At 36.4% G+C, this 25,375-nt stretch overlaps 1 protein-coding gene across 1 annotated transcript; it reads left to right on the top strand.

Moving 5' to 3' along the window:
* The first annotated feature begins 670 nt into the window (after window positions 1-670).
* On the top strand, window positions 671-15,494 carry LOC106061828 (uncharacterized). The gene is made up of 6 exons (XM_056042387.1): window positions 671-802; window positions 4,155-4,282; window positions 7,887-8,020; window positions 9,791-9,914; window positions 11,341-11,435; window positions 15,376-15,494. Exons 1-6 carry the CDS (start codon window positions 739-741, stop codon window positions 15,434-15,436), a joined length of 606 nt encoding a protein of 201 aa, XP_055898362.1. The 5' UTR covers window positions 671-738; the 3' UTR covers window positions 15,437-15,494.
* The last annotated feature ends 9,881 nt before the right edge of the window (window positions 15,495-25,375 follow it).

The raw sequence follows: 25,375 nt of genomic DNA, 5'->3' as shown, positions 1-25,375 counted from the left end.
ACACTCTTGCACTTGTTGGACTTGTACACTCTTGCACTTGCTGGACTTGTACACTCTTGCACTTGCTGGACTTGTACACTCTTGCACTTGCTGGACTTGTACACTCTTGCACTTGCTGGACTTGTACACTCTTGCACTTGCTGGACTTGTACACTCTTGCGCTTGGTTTATAGATGCAGGAGATTTGACATCATCAAAGGAAAACAAATCCACAAAGCTAACGTGTAGGCTAATGTACATCAAATGCAACATTAGGGATATAAGTCTTTAAAAAAAAATCAAAACCCTGTGTATAGTGGAAACACCTTGAGCCCCCCTTGTGAGATGATGTGACATTTTGTCACCACTGAGGTAACCTTATACAAAACACTAAGCTGGCAGCTATGAATCTCTCGAAGCACCAAGAAACAGTCAATATCAGAGCACCCATTGTCATCCTTATTCTTTAGAAAATATTCTTCATTAGACTTTTTAAAGAATTGTTATTTGTTATGATTCATTTACCAATGGACCTCATTCACCAATCGTAAACAAACAACAATTAGCCACGTGGTTCTCTCTCTTCTATACAAATTACCTAATACACATAGGCTGCCACGTGACAGTTTTTTTCATTGTTTTGTCAATATTATCACGTGGCTAAATGTTGTTTGTTTACGATCGGTGAATGAGGTCCATTGTTCTTGTCGACAGATTTTGCATTTCACTTGAACAGAATCTAGAAGAGAACAAGTGAAGATGTATGCACTTGTTTGTTTCCTTCTCGTAGTGTTTGCTTGGGATGAATCATCAGCTGAACCTGGTAATATTACATTCTCATCTAGATGTTTCAAGATTATCAAAGATGAACTGCTGATATTTAACCTTTGTATGATGCTTAAGTCTCAAGAAAATTTCGATATAAAGTCTAAAAACTAAAACCATTTTAACTTATTCTAAAACTGCATAAAAATAATGTATTGAGTGAAATTGCAATTATTACCATGGGAATAATGTTACACTGGTTTATATGGATTAAACATATTATAGTTATAAATTAAGTTCACCCAATACTGCAGACGTTTAGTTAATTAGTAGTAATAGTACATTTTTATCTCCTTTCATTAAATTATCTAATTACAGTTTTTGCTGGATTAATTTTTTTTCTTCTCAAAATATAAAAAACAAAAGGATCATCACTGACTATAGAATAGAATAGAAATACAGAGAGGACAAGGTGTCTGTTTAATTACTCACATATTGTAATTTATAAATTACTTACTTAGAATTAGATTCTCCCACCCCGTCTGGTCTATTGGGCGGTAAGCTGTCACCACAAAGTTCTGTCACTAGCAATGTCTGAAGCTTCTTCCCACCTGGTGTCCACTATTCTGAGGTCCTCCATGAAAGTGTGGCGCCAAGTTATACAAGTATGTCCATGCTTGCGCCTTCCTTGTATGGCCTCCATGTCATTGCAACTCTTGGTATGCATAATTCATTTTGTCTGAGAACATGTCCCCAAACCTCAAGCGATGCTCTGTCACAATCTGTTGACAACCAGTTGGGCATAGGATTTCCTTTTTTTGAAACCTGATCTCTATAACTGACTTCTAAAATCCGTCGTAGGCATTTTTGGTTCAGCCCCATAAGTCTTTTCTCAATTTTGGCAGATGACTCCCATGTCTCGCAATCATATGTTGCTATTGGGATGAGGATTGTGTTAATTGGGTGTATTTTTGTCTCAAATCTACTAGCTTGGCTTGTCTAAATAGGTCACAGCCTTTAAAATTATAGACCAAGATCAGATTCATAAAGGAAGCATAGATTTAAAAAATAACACAATGATATATCTGTTTTGTTGGATGAACTCTAAGAGACTTAACTGTCCATCTATATGGTAAATTACTTAACTGGTACTTTCAAGACTAAATAACTCAAATTATTTTCCACATTTGGACAGAATTTATATTTTTGCCCCCCTTCCAGGGAACTAAAAAAATTGCTTCGATTAAATTTATATAACGTTTTTGTTTGTTTATAGAATTAAAGGGGAATGCACTCTGGTACTGGTGATGAACTGTCCTTATGTTTATCTGCAAGCTAAGATTATGTTGAAGTCAATCTAATATTTAGATTTATAACTAACTCAATACCATTACCAACTAGAACAAATTTGAGTTAGAGGTCATGGTTTTTAAACTTCAAATATTTAATGAAAGGTTAAGAGCCCCACGTAATTTTTTTAAATCTACCATCACAGTCGCTACATAAATTCCTGTTTGTTTGTTAACTTTTGCAAACCAGCCTATTTGTACCATTATAATGCTCTTTATATTTAACAAATTAATTATACAAAATAAAAAATTATTTTAATATTAGATGGGCATTCAAAATTAAATAATGTTAAAACTACAGAAAACTTTCCAGATTTTAGACCTTGACCAGATTTAGTAAAAATTGTATGATTCAAATTGAATTTTTTTTGTCATAGCTATTCATATTGTCACAAATTATATATATATATATATATATATATATATATATATATATATATATATATATATATATATATATATATATATATATATATATATATAACACATTTAAATCACATCAAATGGAAATATTAGCTAATTACTCGTAGTACAACATTGAAAGATGGAAAGCTGACCAGCTGTGGACAGGTCAACATCCCTAGCTCTAGAATATATTTTAATCCAATTAGTGCATTTTTTTTTACAATATTTATTCATAATTTTCACTAAACTTTTTATAAAACACATTTAAAGATTGTCTTGAGCACATAAAGTCCTATCATGACTATCTCAAGAAAATAGAGCCATCTCTTTAAAAACATCTTTCTCTCAAAAAAAAAAACATGTTGTAAGGAGGAAATTCTTTGTATATTTATTAAAGGGAAACAATTTAAAATAAAGTTTTTAGCTATGAAAAATATTTCCCCTTTCACCTATCGCTTAGTCAGTTGGACCATTGGGGCACCACACAAGATCTGTTGACTGTCTTTCTCCATTCCTCTCTGTCATTTGCCTTTGATATAACCCCTTTCAATGAGAGCCTGTTTATTCTTTTCATTTGTCTTTTCATCACTTTCTCTGTCTGCCTCTTCTTCTTTTTCCTGGTACTGTTCCCTGAATGAAGGTTTTTGTTAGCCATCAGGACATTGAACTAATATGCACTTTTTGACAGTAGTTAGCAGGTCATTGTGGGATCCAGTCACTATACTAACTCTTGTCTCTTATCTTTTTGTTTGTGATGGGGTCTTTGCATGTGATACCCAGGCTCTTTCTGTAGCATCTCAATTCCATTGGTAGGATCCTTCTCTCTAGTTCTGCCGTCAGAGTCCAAGACGCGCAAGCCATGGCCATGACTAGGAAGCTCATCGATGATTTTAGTGTTGAGTGCTATGCCTTTGTCTTTCTAGATTGTTTTGAGCTTTGCAAGTTCTTCTGTGGACTTTGCAATTTTTGGCCCGTAGTTCAGGTTTAGTTCCCTCATCTGAGGCAATAGCTCTGAGGTACTTTTCACCTCCAATACTGATTTCCCTTTTAAAGCCCTGTTGGCTATTAGTCATAAATTGTATTTTTTTGGCATTGATTTGCATATCATATGTTTTGGAAGTCTTATCCATGTGCATCACCAAGTCAAGTAATTTTTCTTCTGTCCCTGCCAGACCATCTATGTTACATTACCTGAGCTAGCCAGGAAAACCAGTGACTTGGCAGAATTTAAGTCATTGGTTAATATGCATGACTAAATGCATGACGCGTAGGACGTAATCATCTTCTTTTTTGAAGTAACATCTGTATTATATAAGATAAGATTCAAAGCTAGAGTTAGTAATTATTCTTTTTCCAATGCTTACAGTACCTTCATAGCCATCAAGAGCACATGTTTAGGACTAAGGCAAAACACCTAATTGGGGCTCACGGCTGTGGTCAAGCATGAAGAGGGATGGGCACCACCATACTAATCGTTACACCACATAAAATTACTACCATATAAAAACATATGCCGGGAAAAAAAACGTTTGTGAAAATTTATTCACAGACCTTGCCAGCATTGATCTGCATACTAAGGCCGGTCAAATCAATGCTGCGAGCATTGTTACAGAATCAAAAACAGAATTTAACAGATTGTTTTTTTTTATTCCTCAGATGAAAGAGTCAAAAAGTTAGCAAGCATCATAGCAGCAAGATATGTAGCAGCAGAGGAATACACTAACAATCCAGTTTATTACGCTGAGGGCGTGCCTGAAGACTTTGGTTATCTTTTTCCTGAAAACGTAAGATTCATGTTGCTTTGAAAGCCTACTACAGTCATAACTTGTTGATGTCCCTAGTTTGCAAATTAAGTTGGTATATTTTGGCCGACAGATGATATCTGTTTCTTTGCTATGTCAGAGGACACCCAGCTGTAATGGGTACCTGACATTAGTTGGGGAAAAGTAAAAAGCCGGTTGGTCGTTGTGTTGGCCACATGACACCCTTGTTAAACATTGGCCACAGAAACAGATGACCTTTACATCATCTGCCCTGTAGACCACAAGGTCTGAAAGGGAAATGTTACTTTACTTTTGTCTTTAATAAAAATGTGCTTCAACAAAATTCTTTTTCGGTCGATCTGTTTTGCTAAATGCAAGTAAGACTAAGACTAAGACTAAGACTGCTTTATTGATCCTTACGGAAATTTGTTGTGATTACAAGGACTCGTTTCTCATATAAAGACAACACAACAGAAAAAATACAACAGACAACATAAAGAGTTCATTCAGCGACTACACACAGGTATCTTGGTGCAAAACTTTTTAAACAAATGTAGAGTTTATCTATTCCGGACATTACATGAATCCGTGCAGCTCGCTGTTTTGTGGTCATTACACCTTTATTTTTATATTTAATATGAAACTAACATGCTGTATCCATTTTCCAATGATTGTGATTAAATCTCCTTCCATTTAACTGTCTTTTTATGTAAGAAAAAATAATTTCAAATGTCTAAGGTTGTATTTTTTTTTTACGATACTAGAATGACTTTACCTCTTCCTAGGGTTAAAACTATATTTTTTGGTTGGCTAAGTCTGCTAATGTGCCTGCCTATATTTATTCTGTTTTTGGAGCTAATTTATTTGATTCATAAGCCAAGTTGTTTGATTCCATACAAAACAAAATTAATAGGGTGTTTGTATTAAATTACGATTGTCTTACCAAAATTTATTTCAAACAGCCAGTTTTGGACATGAATATAAATGATCTTATATTATATTTGTTTGTTTGTTGTTGTTTTTTTTTATAGAGAATAAATGGACAAATGTTTGGAGTGAGCTTGATACATTAAATGAAGTTAAATGCCTAGATCTAGACCGACTAGATAGATCTAGATTTATATAGAGAGAATATAGAGGATTCAGCTATTTAGGCAAGAATGTCCATCATAGCCTGTACTATACTACAAAAGATCATCTGTATTAGAAATTTATTAAATGAATAAACAAAAGTCACAAACATTGAACACACATCTAATTTTGCAAACATAAAATAAGTCTAAAAGTCGGTGCAGAAGTCACTATCCCAGTGACCTAATTTTGGTAGAAAAAGTGTGTTCATATTTTTTTTTTTTTTTTTTTCGTATTTATGAAAGTTTGAAAACATCTTAATGATTTCATGTGAGGGTCTATGCCTGGGGATCTTAAAATTTAGTTAATGTTAATATAGAATTAAAATATGAGTTTATTGATGGCAAAATATAGAGACTGTTTGAAATAAATTATGGTGTTTGGAATCAAATAATGTGTGTCAAATTTGTTTGAATTAAATAAAAACACATGACCTCTTTGACCTTTAATGTAATAACAATTATAGGTTAGGGGTACAAATATAAGTAGTCATCCTTATTCTCCTTAAACTAATAAAGATTTTGATACTTATCTTATCTTATATGATACAGACGTTACTTCAAAAAAGAAGATGATTACGTCCTACGCGTCATGCATTTAGTCATGCATGTTAACCAATGACTTAAATTCTGCCATGTCACTGGTTTTCCTGGCTAGTTTAGGCAACCCATTCCATTGGAAGAAGGAGTATTTGTACAAATTTGTATGGAACCAGGAATGGGCCTTTATCTTTCTGAGTATTTTATTACATTTTGTTTTTGTATTTGAAGATTATGGTTCAGTGTTTTATGTATAATTGCTACTTTACTTTTGAGTCTTCTATCCTGAAGGCTTTCTAAATTTAGTGATTTTACTAAAGGTGTTACTCTAGTCAAATGAATATTTGTTTGTTATGAATCTCACTGCTCTATTTTGTGTCTGTTCCAGTTTCTTAATGTTTTCTTGAGTTGAGGGGTCCCAAACAGAGGATGCATATTCTATTATTGGCCTAACCAAGGTTAAATAACATTTTAGTTTTATGTTTTTATTTGATTTGTAGAAATTTCTTTTAATAAACCCTAATGCTTTGTTTGATTTTTTGATAGTTTCATCAATATGTGGATTACATGACAGTTTTTCATTTATTATAACACCTAGGTATTTTGCGTTTTTAGTCTGTTACTGGTTTACCATGAATAAGATAAGTGGCGTTAATTTGTTTTAGTTTTTTTTTTTTTTGTTACTCTTAATAACTGATATTTTTCTGGGTGGAAAGTCATGCTCCAATTTTCTAGGTCTAATGAAAACAAAAAAAAAAAAAAACCTGAATTCTTTGGTTCTTTGTATTTAATTTAAAAAAAAATTATTTTAACTTTTTTGTTTGTTGTGTGTATGCTGGTAGAAGGAGAGGGGGGATTATATTGTGATTTGACTACATATAACAGGCTTCGATTTAATGTTTTTTTGGTAATTCTGCAGGAATTCAAGGGGCAGCCATCTTTGTTACTATTTTGTTATTGTTTATGTTCCAAAGAAATCCCAAGATAGTGTCTTAAAAATACCAAGAATTAACATTATTTCTGTGATTTCAAAGCAATGCTATTTTTTCTTTTAATTTTGACTTGGTGTCAATACAATGTATACGTTTCTTATCTAGATCTATAAATGTAGTTCTAGATCTATAAATGTAGATCTAGAAAATTCTAGATTGACTAGATCTATAAATTTAGATAATCTACAAATCTAGATCTATCTATATATATATATACATGTATAGAGTATAGATCTAATTAATCTAAATATATGTTGTTATCTTTGTTGTTTTCTAACAAATGTTTGTACTTTTTAATACTCATTTTTCAATCATTTGCCTATTAGTATTAATTCTATTAGAATTTCGCCTTATGCTAAAAAGGGGGAGTCTTGTGGGAGTGCTAGGTTACCTCCCCCATTGGGAGTCAAGCATTAACCTGTTTTGGTGTCTATTAGTTATTAGATTATGAGTCTAATAATCTAATTAATAGACTTATTAGGACTAGATGCATGACTAAATGCAATACGCGTAGGACGTAATCATCTTCTTTTTTGAAGTAACGTCTGTATTATACAAGATAAGATAAGATGATACCGGTATAGCTAGATCTAGCATATTTTTTAGCTACAAAATGAAAACAAACAAAAACCCAAATCTGACAGAAAACCCAAGATATAAGATTACAGTCTAAACAATAACAAAGATGGCTGCCCCTTGAATTCCTGCAGAATTACCTTTTTTTTTTTTTTTGTAATAAGTATTGAGTTGATTATCATGAACGAATAATAACAAGACTCTGGATATAACTTATAAGACATGAAATCAGCTGTTTAATCTAAGGCCATCTTGATTGACAACAACGGTTATAAGGGATGTTACTCCTAAACACCGAGTGGTGCAACCTATATAAAACACACATCAACAATAAGCATTTGTGTTCATTTCTACATAACTTTTCTGTGATCATTTTTCTCATTTCAGGACATCCCTCTGTTGTACCTGGAAAAAACTAAAGACAACATCCTAATCAGTCGTTCAATAGCTTTACTCACCGTGGATAAGGAAGGAATGCTCAAAGCCGAACTATACACGATAAACAAAAATTGGAATGCTAGGTAAAAATTGCAAATACAATCTCCACACAAATTGACACAATAAACAATTATACTGTATATACGATTGGGACATGAGAAAATTTTCTAGTGGTTTCACATGAATTTATCATACTTATTTTAAGAAAGACTTTGCTATGGAAAAGTTAGAATTCAAACGAAAGTTTTCAGTATAAGAGTCACAATTGAGATGATAACATTACATCTAAAATGAGTTATTTAACTCTTTCTCTCCTAATTGACTATGCTAGCTTTAATTTGACTCCCATTAAAGTAAATGGATTTTTTTTTATTTTTAAACTTTAATTTGTGTTGTGTACAAAGAGCATATGCATTCCTCTATAATTCGATACCAAATATAATGATGGCCAGATTCTCTGCAACTTTTGGTTTAGCAGGAGTCGTCCTAAAGTGGCTTGGATCCTACCTGACGGAACGCACCCAAAGTGTCGTTGTTAGCGGGACGGAATCAACAAGCTTACTTTTGAAGTACGGAGTACCCCAAGGATCAGTTCTAGGCCCAGTACTGTTCACTATGTACACATATCCACTCAGCGGCCAACCGGCATCTTATACCATTTCTTTGCCGATGACTCACAGTTATACGATTCATCAGTACCCTCAGAGGTGTCGCATCTGGCAGAGAAAATCAGTAGTACCGTTGCAAGGGTGAGCGATTGGATGGTTGAAAATAAACTCAAGATGAACGAAGACAAGACAGAAATAATTAAGATTGGCACTAGGAACAATGTCTCAAAAGTTGAAAGCACAGATTCTCTCTTTATCACGAACTGCCATGTTCCTTTTGTCCATGTAGTGCGGAATCTTGGAGTTTTCTTCGGCTCAACACTATCTTTCGACCCACACATAAGTCAGCTCTGCAAAGGTCTTTATCTGCAGCTGCGCAGATTAGGCCAGATCTGACCATATTTAACAACAGAGTCAACAAAAACGCTAGCTGTGGCATTCATACTCTCCCGCCTTGACTACTGTAACGCTGTGCTAGCAGGTATACCTGATGACAAAATAGCCAAGCTGCAACGTATACATAACAACGCCGCTCGAATAGTCCTTAAAAAAACTAGACAAGATTCTGCTTCTACGCTCTTGCGCACGCTCCATTGGCTGCCCGTGAAAGCGAGAATCGATTACAAGGTCGCCACACTTTGTCATCAGTGTATATATAACAATGAGATGCCCTTGTACCTTAGCGAACTGATTACTCCATATGTCCCCCAGAGAGCCCTGCGCTCAATGGACTCAACGCTTTTAGTAGTGCCACGTTTCTCCCTCAAAAGCTACGGTCTGCTTGCTTTTTCAGTTCACGGACCAAAGGTTTGGAACTCACTCCCCATTGATCTCAGACAGACAACATGCTACACCACTTTTAAGAAAAACATTAAGACCTATCTGTTTAAAACTTTTTTTAGATTAACTGTCATTTGAGCCCTCATGTTTATGTTTGTAATGTTGTTACAGCGCCTTGAGCCTACATTTTGTTTGTTAACAGCGCTTTATAAATAAAATTATTATTATAACATTTTCTCATGATAAACAAGAGAAAGTGATTGAAGTTTAATCATAACAGGATAGTGAAATACAAATGAGTGAAACAAATAATACTATTGGAACGAGAAAAACAATTACAGAGAGAAAGAGTTAAATATAAATCCTGTACCACTAGGTGAACAGGAAACATTTTCTTCGTATTTGACTATTGGCTTTGTTTGTGTTTGGCTTGCATTAAAGTAATACTGTCACTTTCCTTTACAGTGGAAATTATTCCCAAATGAGAAATTATCACGTGCTGCACCAGCCTAATTGTGACAAGAGGTTCTTCGCAATTGAGGATGATGTTTTCTCCTTCATTTGGAATGGCTGCTCAAGATGTGCTAGTGTATGTTTGACAGTGCTCTGCCTTTATACCAAATAATTTTTTTGTGTTTTTTTTTTATTAACATTTTGTCCTATTCTGGCAACAATCCAAGCATTAGAAGCAGAAAAATGGTGTGAGTGCCTAGACAAGCCCAAAAAGGCCCATGTAATCTGAGAGAAAATGAGCCTGGCATTTTTCAGGCCTGAACAAGATATTTTAGCACAGTACAGGGTAGGACAGGATATTTCTTGAGAAATACTAACAATTTTATTAAAATGAGTATTCTTTAGAATCGCATTGGCAAAGACATATTAAAATGTTTATGAAAAGAATGTTTTGATTCTTTGTAGTATTGTCTCTGACACCTCGTTGGAAACAGTATCAAAAGATTCAAGTTAAGAAATAACATGGTTTAATTTTTAAAACATTCATAATAATGTCATTTTTTACTTGACTAATGATCAAATTCGGAATCACTATTATTCATTGAAAACTTTTTAATTAAAAGAGTCTCTTCAGTGTTAATGAAAACTAGATTTATGATTGCTGTTGTGCTGGCAACCCAGTACTCTTGTTACATAAAGAGTCTTCTTAAAATAAGATAAAAAAAACTTTTGCCTCTTATATTTCATTCTGTAAATGACAGATGTCACTTCAAAAGAGAATATGGTTTTCTTGTCCCTGTGTCAATCTAGCCATGCATGTTAATCATGAAATCACACTTGTACTTTGTGTATTCTTAGATTGTAAAAGAATTTCATTCAGTGTATTAGGTTGAGACTTGAATTCACCGCTTGACTCTGCCACCTGAGTATTGACTATCTGTGAGATTTGACTTACAAAAACAAAGACTTGTATAACAAAACAAATATGTCCATTTTTAGTCTAAGTGTCAACATTTTTTTTCTTTAGCTAGAACTCCATGGGGAGGGGTGGGGGTGGTCATGATGGCTGAGTAGAAAGGCTTCTGAGGGCTCTGTTGTTTTTTTTTATGTAGGGATTTTCGGATACCCTCGAGTCCACCCAAGTGTCATGGGTTACTTAGGTTATGCGTGGGAAGCGTGGTCGAGAGGCCAAGTGCGCTTGAACTTGGCTTGGCTTGGCTACCTAGAAGGCTACCTAGAAGGGGGCTCGAGGTTCGACACCCGACTCGGGCAGAGTTGTGTTTACTGAGCGCCTAAAGGCAGCACGGAAAACCAACTCCTAGATACCCCCTCCCCCCACCGGTCCACAGATGAGATTGGACCAAAAGCGCTCTAAGCATGAAAGTAGCGCTATATAAAAGCTATAATAATAATGTAAAGGTAGTTGGTCATTGTGCTGCCTTCTTGTTACCCTCGTAAACCCTATGGCCATAGAAACAGATGAGCTTTACATCTATAGATTGGCAAAAGTCTGAAAGGAGGACTTTACTTGTTATTCTTGTATTTTTTTTATTTCATTTCAGAATCCAACATTCTTGAGGGGAGAGTTTCGATGCAAAGAGGAAAATGTTGTCTTCATTCATGGAACTTCTAATTGGCGGTATACCAGGGAATTAAGGTACTGATTGTGTAATTTTAAATGTATCACCAAATCTTTGAATGTTGAAGCATTACAAGAACTAAATAGAATGATAGGCTGTAAATCTACATCATGTTCTCTCTATTTTTTTTTTCTGCCATTAAATTGTCATTCTTAAATCAGTCCATTAGTATCTATCATTTGCTTTGTTCTGTATATTCTATGCACTCCTCCACTTACAATCATAGTTTAAAGGCTCAGATGAAGTAGAAAGGTAAGACAATTTCAAAATGGAAGAAAAAATATTTCACATTTTCAATAAGATTTATTAGCGTAAGAATATAGAACATTATAAATCTTTGGCTGTATTTGAAAACTTATCAAGGCACATTTCTTGGTTCCAATGCCAGGACAAAATTGGCCTTTAACTCTTTCTTCTCTAGTGCTCTTGGAAATGTTCATTGTCCTTTAACTCTTTCTTCTCTAGTGCTCTTGGAAACGTTCATTGTCCTTTAACTCTTTCTTCTCTAGTGCTCTTGGAAACGTTCATCGTCCTTTAACTGTTTCTTCTCTAGTGCTCTTGGAAATGTTCATCGTCCTTTAACTCTTTCTTCTCTAGTGCTCTTGGAAATGTTCATCGTCCTTTAACTCTTTCTTCTCTAGTGCTCTTGGAAATGTTCATCGTCCTTTAACTCTTTCTTCTCTAGTGCTCTTGGAAACGTTCATCGTCCTTTAACTGTTTCTTCTCTAGTGCTCTTGGAAACGTTCATTGTCCTTTAACTCTTTCTTCTCTAGTGCTCTTGGAAATGTTCATCGTCCTTTAACTGTTTCTTCTCTAGTGCTCTTGGAAACGTTCATCGTCCTTTAACTCTTTCTTCTCTAGTGCTCTTGGAAATGTTCATCGTCCTTTAACTCTTTCTTCTCTAGTGCTCTTGGGAACGTTCATCGTCCTTTAACTCTTTCTTCTCTAGTGCTCTTGGAAATGTTCATCGTCCTTTAACTCTTTCTTCTCTAGTGCTCTTGGAAACGTTCATCGTCCTTTAACTGTTTCTTCTCTAGTGCTCTTGGAAACGTTCATTGTCCTTTAACTCTTTCTTCTCTAGTGCTCTTGGAAATGTTCATCGTCCTTTAACTGTTTCTTCTCTAGTGCTCTTGGAAACGTTCATCGTCCTTTAACTCTTTCTTCTCTAGTGCTCTTGGAAATGTTCATCGTCCTTTAACTCTTTCTTCTCTAGTGCTCTTGGAAATGTTCATCGTCCTTTAACTCTTTCTTCTCTAGTGCTCTTGGGAACGTTCATCGTCCTTTAACTCTTTCTTCTCTAGTGCTCTTGGAAACGTTCATCGTCCTTTAACTCTTTCTTCTCTAGTGCTCTTGGAAATGTTCATCGTCCTTTAACTCTTTCTTCTCTAGTGCTCTTGGAAATGTTCGTCATCCTTTAACTCTTTCTTCTCTAGTGCTCTTGGAAACGTTCATCGTCCTTTAACTCTTTCTTCTCTAGTGCTCTTGGAAACGTTCATCGTCCTTTAACTCTTTCTTCTCTAGTGCTCTTGGAAACGTTCATCGTCCTTTAACTCTTTCTTCTCTAGTGCTCTTGGAAACGTTCATCGTCCTTTAACTCTTTCTTCTCTAGTGCTCTTGGAAACGTTCATCGTCCTTTAACTCTTTCTTCTCTAGTGCTCTTGGAAACGTTCATCGTCCTTTAACTCTTTCTTCTCTAGTGCTCTTGGAAACGTTCATCGTCCTTTAACTCTTTCTTCTCTAGTGCTCTTGGAAACGTTCAGATATTGGGCAACATTAAAAATCATGTTTTCGCCCCCCTCTCTCCCTTATAACAAATCATAACAAAACTCAGCCCCCAGACACAGTAATGTAAAAAGAAAATTTGAACTTTACAAAAGACTTATTTGTTAATTATCATTTTCCCAAATGACATTTTTCAACATGGTATCTATAGAAATTATGGGAAAGTATCAACTTCGATTTGCGCTAAGGTGACATATTCAGTTCCCCTCACCCCATAGAGTACATATACTTTGAGCGGCCGCCGAATAACCCGTTGGAAAACCCGTCGGATGTTAAGAAAATTCAAGGTATTTTTTCCAGAAATATTTTTCGACAAACCCGTGTGTAATGACTTTCTAATTGTTATTGAACAACAAAGATCTCATTAAAGTCAGAAACTGGCCTGGCTCTGTTCAATATCAACCTGCGTCACTTTGTTCACTACTCAGTTTCTATCTAACAACCTACACCATCAGGCCTAGACGTTCAACAGTAGTTCTGACGTCACCCCTTCTAGGCTGACCCCCTTTCAACCCCTGGACAGGTAGAGAACAGTGGCATAACTCATACTCCACGACAAACTCGCGCACACCGAAATTCATTCACAACGCCGTGGTAAGTGAAAGTTGGACCTGCAAAAGACAAGTCTGTTAATACTAATAATGTCAATATATAAATTGCGTTAACAAATATTATGTTTGAAGGAAGGTGCTCTGATAACATAACAAACATAAAAACGCGAGAGTTTAAATGACAAAATGATCTAAAAAATATGTTCATTTCATTTGAATATTATTTTTTTTTATGTAGCAAATCGTAACAAATTTGTAAACTCCCCCCCCCCCCTTTTTTTAAGCCATTACGTAATATCTAAACCTTCTCATTAGAGCAATGAATGGGTTGCTTTATTCAGCCAGGAAAATCATTGACTTAGCAGAGTAAAAGTCATTGGTTAACATGCATGACTAGATTGACCTAGGGACACCCTTAGGATGCGATCATCGGCTTTTACATCTGTATTTGATAATATCAGACTGATTAAGGTCAACAATATTCCAAAGTGTAGTTAGCATGAAGTTTTGTTAATGCTGAAATTACATACACATGTAAATAGGAGTTCAATAGACACCTAATAGAAGTGTCATGTAGTTTTGATCCCAAGGCAGAAACTGCTCTACAGAATCAAATATAGTAGATGCTCACAGTGTCATCACATTTGTCTTTAGCCATCCCTCTCCCCACTTTTTGGTTTCTAGGTCTCTCTGTATTCTTCATGTCTCTCTCTCTTTCTCTCTATTTTCTTGTTTCTGTTGAACATAATTCTTTGTTTTCAATTCTGATATAAATCTCAGAAAACAATTTTAGTCAATTTATAAGTGATTGATATTTGTCAGTTTAGGAGAAATAGATATTAGTCAATTTATAAGTGATTAATATTTATCAGTCAATAAGTAATTGATATTTTTCATTCTATGTAGTGATTGATATTTGTAAGTCTATTTAGTGATTGATATTTATCACTCAATAAGTAATTGATATTTGTAAGTCTATTTAGTGATTGATATTTGTAAGTCTATTTAGTGATTGATATTTATCACTCAATAAGTAATTGATATTTGTAAGTCTATTTAGTGATTGATATTTGTAAGTCTATTTAGTGATTGATATTTGTAAGTCTATTTAGTAATTGATATTTATCACTCAATAAGTAATTGATATTTGTAAGTCTATTTAGTGATTGATATTTGTAAGTCTATTTAGTGATTGATATTTGTAAGTCTATTTAGTAATTGATATTTATCACTCAATAAGTAATTGATATTTGTAAGTCTATTTAGTGATTGATATTTGTAAGTCTATTTAGTGATTGATATTTGTCAGTCTATTTAGTGATTGATATTTGTAAGTCTATTTAGTGATTGATATTTGTCAGTCTATGAGAAATAGATTTGTCAATTTATAAGTGATATTTGTCTATTTATGTAAAAGCTAAAAGATAGTATATGTTAATTTATGAGTGATTGATATTAGTCGGTCTATTAGTGATTGAATTAAGGGGGCTCAATATTATGAATTTAGGATTGATAGGATGCCCTCCACCCAAGTCTCATGGGTGCCTATCATTACTTAGGGCAAAAAAAGGCAGTTGGTCATTTGTTTACTATTTATGACTAAACTTTTCTATTATATTTTCAGCTATGAACTGCCACCAAATTTGAGGCCATCCCAACCACCGTGTTCATTGAATTTCGAATAACTTTTTTTTTTGTTGTTTTTTTTTGGAAACAAAAATAAAGTTTAAAAACACAAAAGTCTGTTATTTTTGTTTGACAAAGTTTATATAAACTCACTCTGTCTCTGTCTGGTAAAAAGTGTGTACACGTTATTTCTCCCACACCCAATCTCGGATCAAGCTGAAACTTTGCACAGTTATTTCTTTTACATGACAAACACAAGAATCAAATTTAAAAAAATTAGCCGATCGGTTAACTAGCTATTGGTAATAAATTATTTACTAATTCGGATCAATAAAGCTAGGTTTGCTTTTTTCAATGTTGCAAGTCAAGCACTTAATTGGAATCTGCAAGGAAAGTGGACAGACCTAAGCAAATCTGGAAGAGTTCAGTCATCAGTGAAGCTGAGGGTACTGGAATGACATGGGAGCAGATGAAGAAAGCTGCTCAGAACCGAGTTTGGTGGAGAGATGTGGTTGCGGCCCTATGCTCCCTTGTGAGTGCACTGGATTAAGTCAGTAAGTCAATAAATGATTTCGTTTGGTATCTCGAACAAGGGTAAGAAATTGTTGTTGAAACGTTTTGGAATGTTAAGAGATCGAGTACAGGACAATGTACCACGAACAAACAATTCATGAAGGGATGGCATTATTTCAGCAGTCTATTGTCGGTCATGACTCCAATGTCTACAAGTTAATCACTTCCTCAGAGAACACTGAGAACAAGATTCTGAGGTACAATGCTGGAGAACGAAGTAAAGCTGCCAGCAAGACAAAGTACCTCCAACTTAACATACGTCTTGCAGCTATATTGCCAATGTATAGAAACAAGCCACAGAGTTTCTACAATTTAATTGTATGAAGTTTTATGTGTGTGTAAATCTGATTAGTGTGTATTTGGGGATGAAAAGACCAGGGATGAAGTGATCAGGGATTGAATGATCGGGGATTAGGTCACCGGACAAAATGCTACTCCTTAATTGATTTTGCACCCATCACTTAAACTAACGATCGATAGATAATCCTTGCTAAAATCAATCTTTAGTAGCAACAGCTTGTCACACAAAACACAAAGTTACTATTGTACAGATAACGGAGTCGTGGTGGCTGAGGGGTAAAGTGCTTGTCTTCCAAACTGGGGTCCCGGGTTCGAATCCTAGTGAAGACTGGAATTTCGGGATCTTTGGGTGCCTCTGAGACAACCAGCTTTTACGGGTACCTGACATTAGTTGGGAAAAGTAAATTCGGTTGGTCGTTGTGCTGGCCACATGACACCCTCGTTCACCATGGGCCTGCCTTAGAAACAGATGCCTTTACTTTACTAAACCTAAACTGGTGCCACTTGTACCAGTAATGACTGTGGGCAGAAATATTTGTTTAGATATGTGTAGCTCCTTCTATCTTAAAAGACAATAGATCACCCAAATGAATCTTTGGTGTAGATTGCTTTGTTGTCAGGCGTGAGACAGTAGCCTGTTATTAGTTTGTATAGAGACCATAGTTGACGGGCTTTGAACGCGACATTTAGTGACGTCACGGCTTAGTTGGGTTAGAGATTATTCATGTAGAGTCAGTTGGTGTTAGGACTTCAGAGGGATAAAGGGATATGGCAGAGACTCGACTGTGGCCCTTTTCATTATTAAACATCTTTCGTGTGTGTATAACTGTTTAAACTTAGTCTTTTCTACTTGTTCCATGTGTAGGTCTTGTTACATGTTAGTTGATTACATCGAATACACCCGTACAAGAAATCCAGACATCTCCAGAGTAACCTGTCGGAGTCAGACAGCCATCAATAACTACAACTACGCATGCTGATAACTCACTCTCGTTTCAGTCTTCAAGCCCTGGGTAGGGAGTGGGAGGGTCACCTGTGATAGAAGTACCTGTGATAGAAGTACCTGTGATAGAAGTACCTGTGATAGAAGTACCTGTGATAGAAGTACCTGTGATAGAAGTGCCTCTCAGTGCCACGTATAACATCTGCTGATTTATTGCAGCTGTCATTTTGATGCAGTGTATGTTCTAACATTGCGGCGTGTCCACGCAAGGGACGGAGCCTTACTTTACAGAAACAAAACTGTTGTTTCGAAATCTGAGAACAATAAATGATTGTGGGAAGCGTGGACGAGAGGCTAAGTACGCTTCAATTTGGCTTGGCTACTTATGAAGGGGGCTCGAGGTTCGACACCCGACTCGAGCAGAGCTGTGTTTACTGAGCGCCTAAAGTCAGCACGGAATACCTTCTTCCAGATACTTTTTCACCCCCCCCCCCACTGGTCCACAAATGAGATTGGACCAAAGCGCTCTGAGCATGCTTTAAGCACGAAAGTAGCGCTATATAAAAGCTAGAATTATTACTGTCCTGCTATAATTTCGATATCAAGATTGAGTTCATTGGATGCGGCTTATTAATGCATTTTGTTCTCGTTGATATGAAAGCCCGTCCCTTTCATTCCAAAGGACCCTGTTTCTATGCCTGAATCACATGCTACCAAACTTAACACCATACCCTAAGACCGCAACATATTCCTGGACAAAACTTAATCTTAAAACCATTGTGGCTAATAATGATATTTTCTGTCTAGATCACAAAATGGCCCTAAATTTGTTTAGTTGAAGTAGGCTACCAGACTGGAGGCGCGGTGGCTGAGCGGTAAAGCGCTTGGCTTCCGAACCGGGGTCCGGGGTTCGAATCTTGGTGAAGACTGGGATTTTTAATTCCGGGATCTTTGGGCCCCTCTGAGTCTCTCTAGCTCTAATGGGTACCTGACATTAGTTGGAGAAAAGTAAAGGTGGTTGGTCGTTGTGCTGGCCTCATGACACCCTCGTTAACCGTAGGCCACAGAAACAGATGACCTTTACATCTTCTGCCCTATAGACCCCAAGGTCTAAAAGGGGAACTTTACTTTTTTATAGGCTACCAGAAGTCTTTATTTAAGTTGATATTTTTCAAACATTTATAGAAAACTCATTATAAGACTGATCTTTTAAAAATATCTGCTATTTAAATTACAAGATATACATGCCGGCAATGTTATAAAGTCTTAAAAAGCTTTAATAATTTAAATGCACTGTATTTTTTACTGCGCTGACATTATTCACACAAAGATGTTGACCAGTTAAGTTCGGGATACTGACAATGGCTTATGTCCATTTTTTAAACTTCGAAATTAATCAGGTGTTCTCAGTTTTCCTTCTAGAAGTCATTTCATGTCAGGTGTCTACTGTTCAGCTTAGGTTTCTGCTGTTCCGTCCGTTGATGTCAGTTTTCTAATGTTTAGTTCAGTGATGTCCGGTATCTGGTGTTAAGCCAGATGTCAGACTTATGATGTTCTTTCATTCAATATCAGGCCTCTGCTGTTCAACTATTTGATGTCAGTTTCTACTGTTTTGCCAATTAATGTCAAATTTCTGCTGTTCCGTCAGTTGATGTCTGGCGTCTGCTGTTGATGTCAGTTTCTACTGTTTTGCCAATTAATGTCAAATTTCTGCTGTTCCGTCAGTTGATGTCTGGCGTCTGCTGTTGATGTCAGTTTCTACTGTTTTGCCAATTAATGTCAAATTTCTGCTGTTCCGTCAGTTGATGTCTGGCGTCTGCTGTTGATGTCAGTTTCTACTGTTTTGCCAATTAATGTCAAATTTCTGCTGTTCCGTCAGTTGATGTCTGGCGTCTGCTGTTGATGTCAGTTTCTACTGTTTTGCCAATTAATGTCAAATTTCTGCTGTTCCGTCAGTTGATGTCTGGCGTCTGCTGTTGATGTCAGTTTCTACTGTTTTGCCAATTAATGTCAAATTTCTGCTGTTCCGTCAGTTGATGTCTGGCGTCTGCTGTTGATGTCAGTTTCTACTGTTTTAGCCAATTAATGTCAAATTTCTGCTGTTCCGTCAGTTGATGTCTGGCGTCTGCTGTTGATGTCAGTTTCTACTGTTTTGCCAATTAATGTCAAATTTCTGCTGTTCCGTCAGTTGATGTCTGGCGTCTGCTGTTGATGTCAGTTTCTACTGTTTTGCCAATTAATGTCAAATTTCTGCTGTTCCGTCAGTTGATGTCTGGCGTCTGCTGTTGATGTCAGTTTCTACTGTTTTGCCAATTAATGTCAAATTTCTGCTGTTCCGTCAGTTGATGTCTGGAGTCTGCTGTTGATGTCAGTTTCTACTGTTTTGCCAATTAATGTCAAATTTCTGCTGTTCCGTCAGTTGATGTCTGGCGTCTGCTGTTGATGTCAGTTTCTACTGTTTTGCCAATTAATGTCAAATTTCTGCTGTTCCGTCAGTTGATGTCTGGCGTCTGCTGTTGATGTCAGTTTCTACTGTTTTGCCAATTAATGTCAAATTTCTGCTGTTCCGTCAGTTGATGTCTGGCGTCTGCTGTTGATGTCAGTTTCTACTGTTTTGCCAATTAATGTCAAATTTCTGCTGTTCCGTCAGTTGATGTCTGGCGTCTGCTGTTGATGTCAGTTTCTACTGTTTTGCCAATTAATGTCAAATTTCTGCTGTTCCGTCAGTTGATGTCTGGCGTCTGCTGTTGATGTCAGTTTCTACTGTTTTGCCAATTAATGTCAAATTTCTGCTGTTCCGTCAGTTGATGTCTGGCGTCTGCTGTTGATGTCAGTTTCTACTGTTTTGCCAATTAATGTCAAATTTCTGCTGTTCCGTCAGTTGATGTCTGGCGTCTGCTGTTGATGTCAGTTTCTACTGTTTTGCCAATTAATGTCAAATTTCTGCTGTTCCGTCAGTTGATGTCTGGCGTCTGCTGTTGATGTCAGTTTCTACTGTTTTGCCAATTAATGTCAAATTTCTGCTGTTCCGTCAGTTGATGTCTGGCGTCTGCTGTTGATGTCAGTTTCTACTGTTTTGCCAATTAATGTCAAATTTCTGCTGTTCCGTCAGTTGATGTCTGGCGTCTGCTGTTGATGTCAGTTTCTACTGTTTTAGCCAATTAATGTCAAATTTCTGCTGTTCCGTCAGTTGATGTCTGGCGTCTGCTGTTGATGTCAGTTTCTACTGTTTTGCCAATTAATGTCAAATTTCTGCTGTTCCGTCAGTTGATGTCTGGCGTCTGCTGTTGATGTCAGTTTCTACTGTTTTGCCAATTAATGTCAAATTTCTGCTGTTCCGTCAGTTGATGTCTGGCGTCTGCTGTTGATGTCAGTTTCTACTGTTTTAGCCAATTAATGTCAAATTTCTGCTGTTCCGTCAGTTGATGTCTGGCGTCTGCTGTTGATGTCAGTTTCTACTGTTTTGCCAATTAATGTCAAATTTCTGCTGTTCCGTCAGTTGATGTCTGGCGTCTGCTGTTGATGTCAGTTTCTACTGTTTTGCCAATTAATGTCAAATTTCTGCTGTTCCGTCAGTTGATGTCTGGCGTCTGCTGTTGATGTCAGTTTCGACTGTTTTAGCCAATTAATGTCAAATTTCTGCTGTTCCGTCAGTTGATGTCTGGCGTCTGCTGTTGATGTCAGTTTCTACTGTTTTGCCAATTAATGTCAAATTTCTGCTGTTCCGTCAGTTGATGTCTGGCGTCTGCTGTTGATGTCAGTTTCTACTGTTTTGCCAATTAATGTCAAATTTCTGCTGTTCCGTCAGTTGATGTCTGGCGTCTGCTGTTGATGTCAGTTTCGACTGTTTTAGCCAATTAATGCCAGGTTTCTGCCACACAAATGATTAGTTTAAATCAGGGCCGGTCCTAATAGTTGCCGGGCCCTTTGCGAAACTGATTGCGCGGGGGCCTAGTCTTGGATGGAACAAGGATAGTAAGTGAAAATTAAGATTTTGTAGTAGAAAAAAAAAATCGACTTTGAATTTTATTCATTCTTTACTAAGTACAAAATTGCGATCAAATTAACTTTACTTTACGAACCTTGCAACCTATAAAATATTTATATGCCAGGGACTATAAAAGTAAATAAACTATTGAAACTTCCGATTAAGGTGAAAATTCGCTCGATTATTACATTTTATTACATGAAAGCTGATAATGATTTTTTCTTTTATTGATTGGCGTTTTCCGCAATGAAGGAAACCCACAAGTGACAATTTAGTCTATTTTTCAGGAGATTTTTATGAGTTTTCAGATTTTAATAAATTCAGATTTCCAGGAATTTTCGTATATATTTTGCAATTTAATGATTACACCTAGAATTAGCGCGGGTCCTATGAAAGCGTGGGGCCCAATGCGACCGCATAGGTTGCAGTGGGCTAAGACCTGCCCTGCTTTTAATATTTTAGGAAAATAAACACTAATTATAGTATAGCCCAGTTAGGACTTCCTTATTAGACAAGACATAATATCATTTTTAAACCTCTATAGATATAAAGTCTTATTTTTAAAAGCATAGTCCTTAAGGTTTTTTAATTGCCTTCGAGTTGCAAGAAAGTCAATCGAAGCCAGCATTTTAATCTACACAAGACCACAATAAGTATATGGCATCTGTCAGTCGCAAGAGCGACCATGAATCATCTGATACAAATACTTTTGTCATTAGCATTGGTTGGAAGTTCGTTGAACTATTATTTGAGTAACTATTTTAAAAAAAATGTTTATTGAGTCATGTGCTGTCATTGACGGTGAATGTTTGTTTTCCCACGTTTCGGATGTTCCTTCAGAGTTGAAGAGAATTTACTTCCAAGTCCAAAACTCCGCAGTACGACGGGGGATTGCAGAGTGCAGGGTATGAACCCGCGACCATCGAGAAGAGTTTGAGTTTAGGCACATCGGCACAATTTAGGTTATGTCATGCCCGTATTCCTTTAAGGATCACTCTCCCTTTAAATAACAAGGGCTAAATTATATACAGTTAAATCGTAAAAAACAAGGTCTATTCACAGTTAAAATAGTAAAGGTAGTAAAAATTTCATAATTTGGTAAAAAATCTTATGTAAATATTATATGTTCACAATTTATAAATCAGATCTAGTTAGACAACCCCACCTCCCGGACAAAGCCCAGTATCTTCCCAGGGTCGACATTGTCGAATAGTGTTTTTAAGTTAGTGGCTCTAAAATATTTCTCCATGATATCCTGGTATCTGGGGCAATCAATGAGGATATGTTCCACGGTGAGGCGAGAGTCACAGTACTCACAAAGTGGGGGCTCCTCTCTCTTCAGCACAAAAGAGTGCGTGATGTAGGTGTGGCCATCGAGAAGTCCGAACGATAGTTCAGCATCAAAATGCTGGACACCTTCCACTTTCGCTATGTAAAAAAAAAGGTTCACCAGGTGCATTGGTTCAAATATACACTAGATGTTGATATATTACAGCTATCACAGAAACAAAAACTGTATAAAATAACATAGTTAATAGGTCCCAACTGCACTAATAGTAATACTTTAGTTTATAGAGCGCTGTTAAGAAAATTGTGTAGGGTCAAGGCGCAGAACTTGTTGTCTGAAAATCACGACCAGGCAGCCATCCAGAGAGTGCCGCGGGGGGGGGGGGGGGGGGGTGCGAGAGCATCCTCGTTGCACTGTGCGGGGATGTAAAAGAGCTCCCGCAGCGATCTGTCAACGTCCAGGCACCGTCCCTAAAGGGGCCGTTACATAAATGGCGTGTCCCGCACGGTTAGCCTGGTAGATCAAAGGAAAATGACGGGCCCCGGTGGTGCGGCCTTCGGCAGCGTCTCTAATCCGCAAGTCCGGAGTGTCCGTGCCCAAAACGCAAAACTAAACTTCGAATTTAACCCCGAGTCTCATCCCCCATCAGGCAGAACGTCGTATGCGAGGTGTGCGCCGTTCATTCATCCCGGTAGGAAGGAGCTCTTATTCAATTTTGCTGGCCTTAGGGTTCCAAGTGCTATGCACAACTCTACATGACAATTTCAAATGGTTGGAGCTGATTAATCGATAGCAGTTTGTTGGTTTAAGATTACTGGTTGATTTAGATTTGTTAATTGCTTAGAACTTTTCAGTTAAAAGTAATTTTGGTAGGTGGAGCTTTAAAGAAGATTTTGCCACGTAGGCCTATATGATGCGATCCCCCTCTGGCCTATGCCTATGGTCCACGCCTCTCCGATGGATCAATTCTTAGCAACGATTAAGAAGGATTATAGTGCCTTCTAATCCGAATTTTTTTGAATTTTATTTCAAGATAGAAAGATTGTTACTATTGTTTAGTAAGTTGGGACTTACTAGTTGGCAAAGCTTACTGAACGGCATTTATTTGCTGGCTGGATCTCACCAATTTCAAGGAGCTAAATGTGGGTGGAGCTAATTATGGGTGGGGTTAAAATTGTGGATGGAGTTAATGTGTTGGATGGAGCCTAGCAGATAAATGGAGCTGCTGGCTGCTGGAAGTTAATCGAAGCTTTTCAGTTTGTCGAAGCTTATTGGTTGGTCAGAGCTTGTTGCTTGATTGACTGTGTGGGTATTCTTTACTATAACAAAAGAACTCTTCAAGTAGTTGGAGAAACAATTTTAAGAACTTGGTTGGAAACTTGGTGACAGCAGAATTTTGTTTTGGATCTTTTCAATAGAACAAAATGCCTGGCAAATGCTCTTGCCTAAACAATGGATTAGATTGTGTTTAGTGTGCACCAGTTCAATGCAGTAGTCCAGCAGCCTATATCAGTAGATCTCAATTGTTAGCTGTGAGAAGACTAATTACTTTTGACTTCAATGTAAAGATTTGGTTGAACGTTGAAATAAGAAGCTAATAAGAGATCACACGTATAAGAGATACCAATGGTTGCAAGATTGATTTTTTTTTCGTAAAGCTCGAAATTGAATACTTTTATCATTCGATTATCTATCTATCTATCTATCTATCTATCTATCTATCTATCTATCTATCTATCTATCTATCTATCTATCTATCTATCTATCTATCTATCTATCTATCTATCTATCTATCTATCTATCTATCTGTCTATCTATCTATCTATCTATCTATATATCTATCTATCTATCTGTCTGTCTATCTATCTATCTATCTATCTATCTCTATCTATCTATCTGTCTGTCTGTCTATCTATCTGTCTGTAATCTATCTATCTATCTATCTATCTATCTATCTATCTATCTCATGTTCCTCTTCTGGCTCAACTAGGGGTATGATAAAATTAATAATCTTATTTACTTTGGCCTATTTTGGAGAGACACTCGCGTCCACATACAACGCAGCAACTCTCTGAAAATATCTATGTGTTGTATTTATCGTAGATTGTTTTTAATGGCACAAAAAAAAAAGAGATTCCTCGTAACCACATTTACAATAAGGATTAATAATCTTGGCGATATTATACCACTTGGAAAATGTTTAAGAGATGTTAAAGTGTATCTATGCAGACCTTATGATATCGTCCTGGCACCCCAGGCAATTAGTCTTAATTAATCAACAATCATATTAAAGTCGATGATTATTTTAAATGTTTTAATTTTTGAAATGCCTTGATCAACCAACATTGAATTTAAAAACAATTCTTAGAACTTTTCTCCGTGTATTTAAACATACGGAGTGGAGGTTAACTCTTTCTCTCCGTAATTATTTTCCTCGTTCCGATAGTATTATTCTTTTTACTCATTTGTACTTCACTTTTCTGTTCAGATTAAATTTCAATAACATTTTTGTTTCTTATCAGAAAATGTTATATTTGAAATCGAATTGCATGCTCTTTTTACACAGCACAAATTAATGTTTATAAATCCAAAAATCCATTTAGTTTAATGGGTTCAGATTAACGTTGGCATCGTCAATTATGAGAGAAAGAGTTAATCTACAAGCCATTGATACTTCTTGAAGCAACAGATTTTGTTTTGTCATGCAGTTTATATGCCAAACATTTCTTTACCATTGCACAGATGTTTAAAATAAGTTCGCTCTGGTTGTTAAAGGAATATACAATGTTGATTGCAATCCTACTGTAAGAGAGATAGAAAACATTGTAAAACATTCATGAATCTCGTCTAAATAATGAGGTGCTAACCACCACAGTATTGACGTCATCGAACTATTTCTTTGGCTG

Source organism: Biomphalaria glabrata, chromosome 9 (assembly GCF_947242115.1).
Source record: "Biomphalaria glabrata chromosome 9, xgBioGlab47.1, whole genome shotgun sequence".
In the NCBI taxonomy this organism is placed as follows: Eukaryota; Metazoa; Mollusca; class Gastropoda; family Planorbidae; genus Biomphalaria; species Biomphalaria glabrata.
This window is presented reverse-complemented; position numbering and strand designations above follow the sequence as displayed.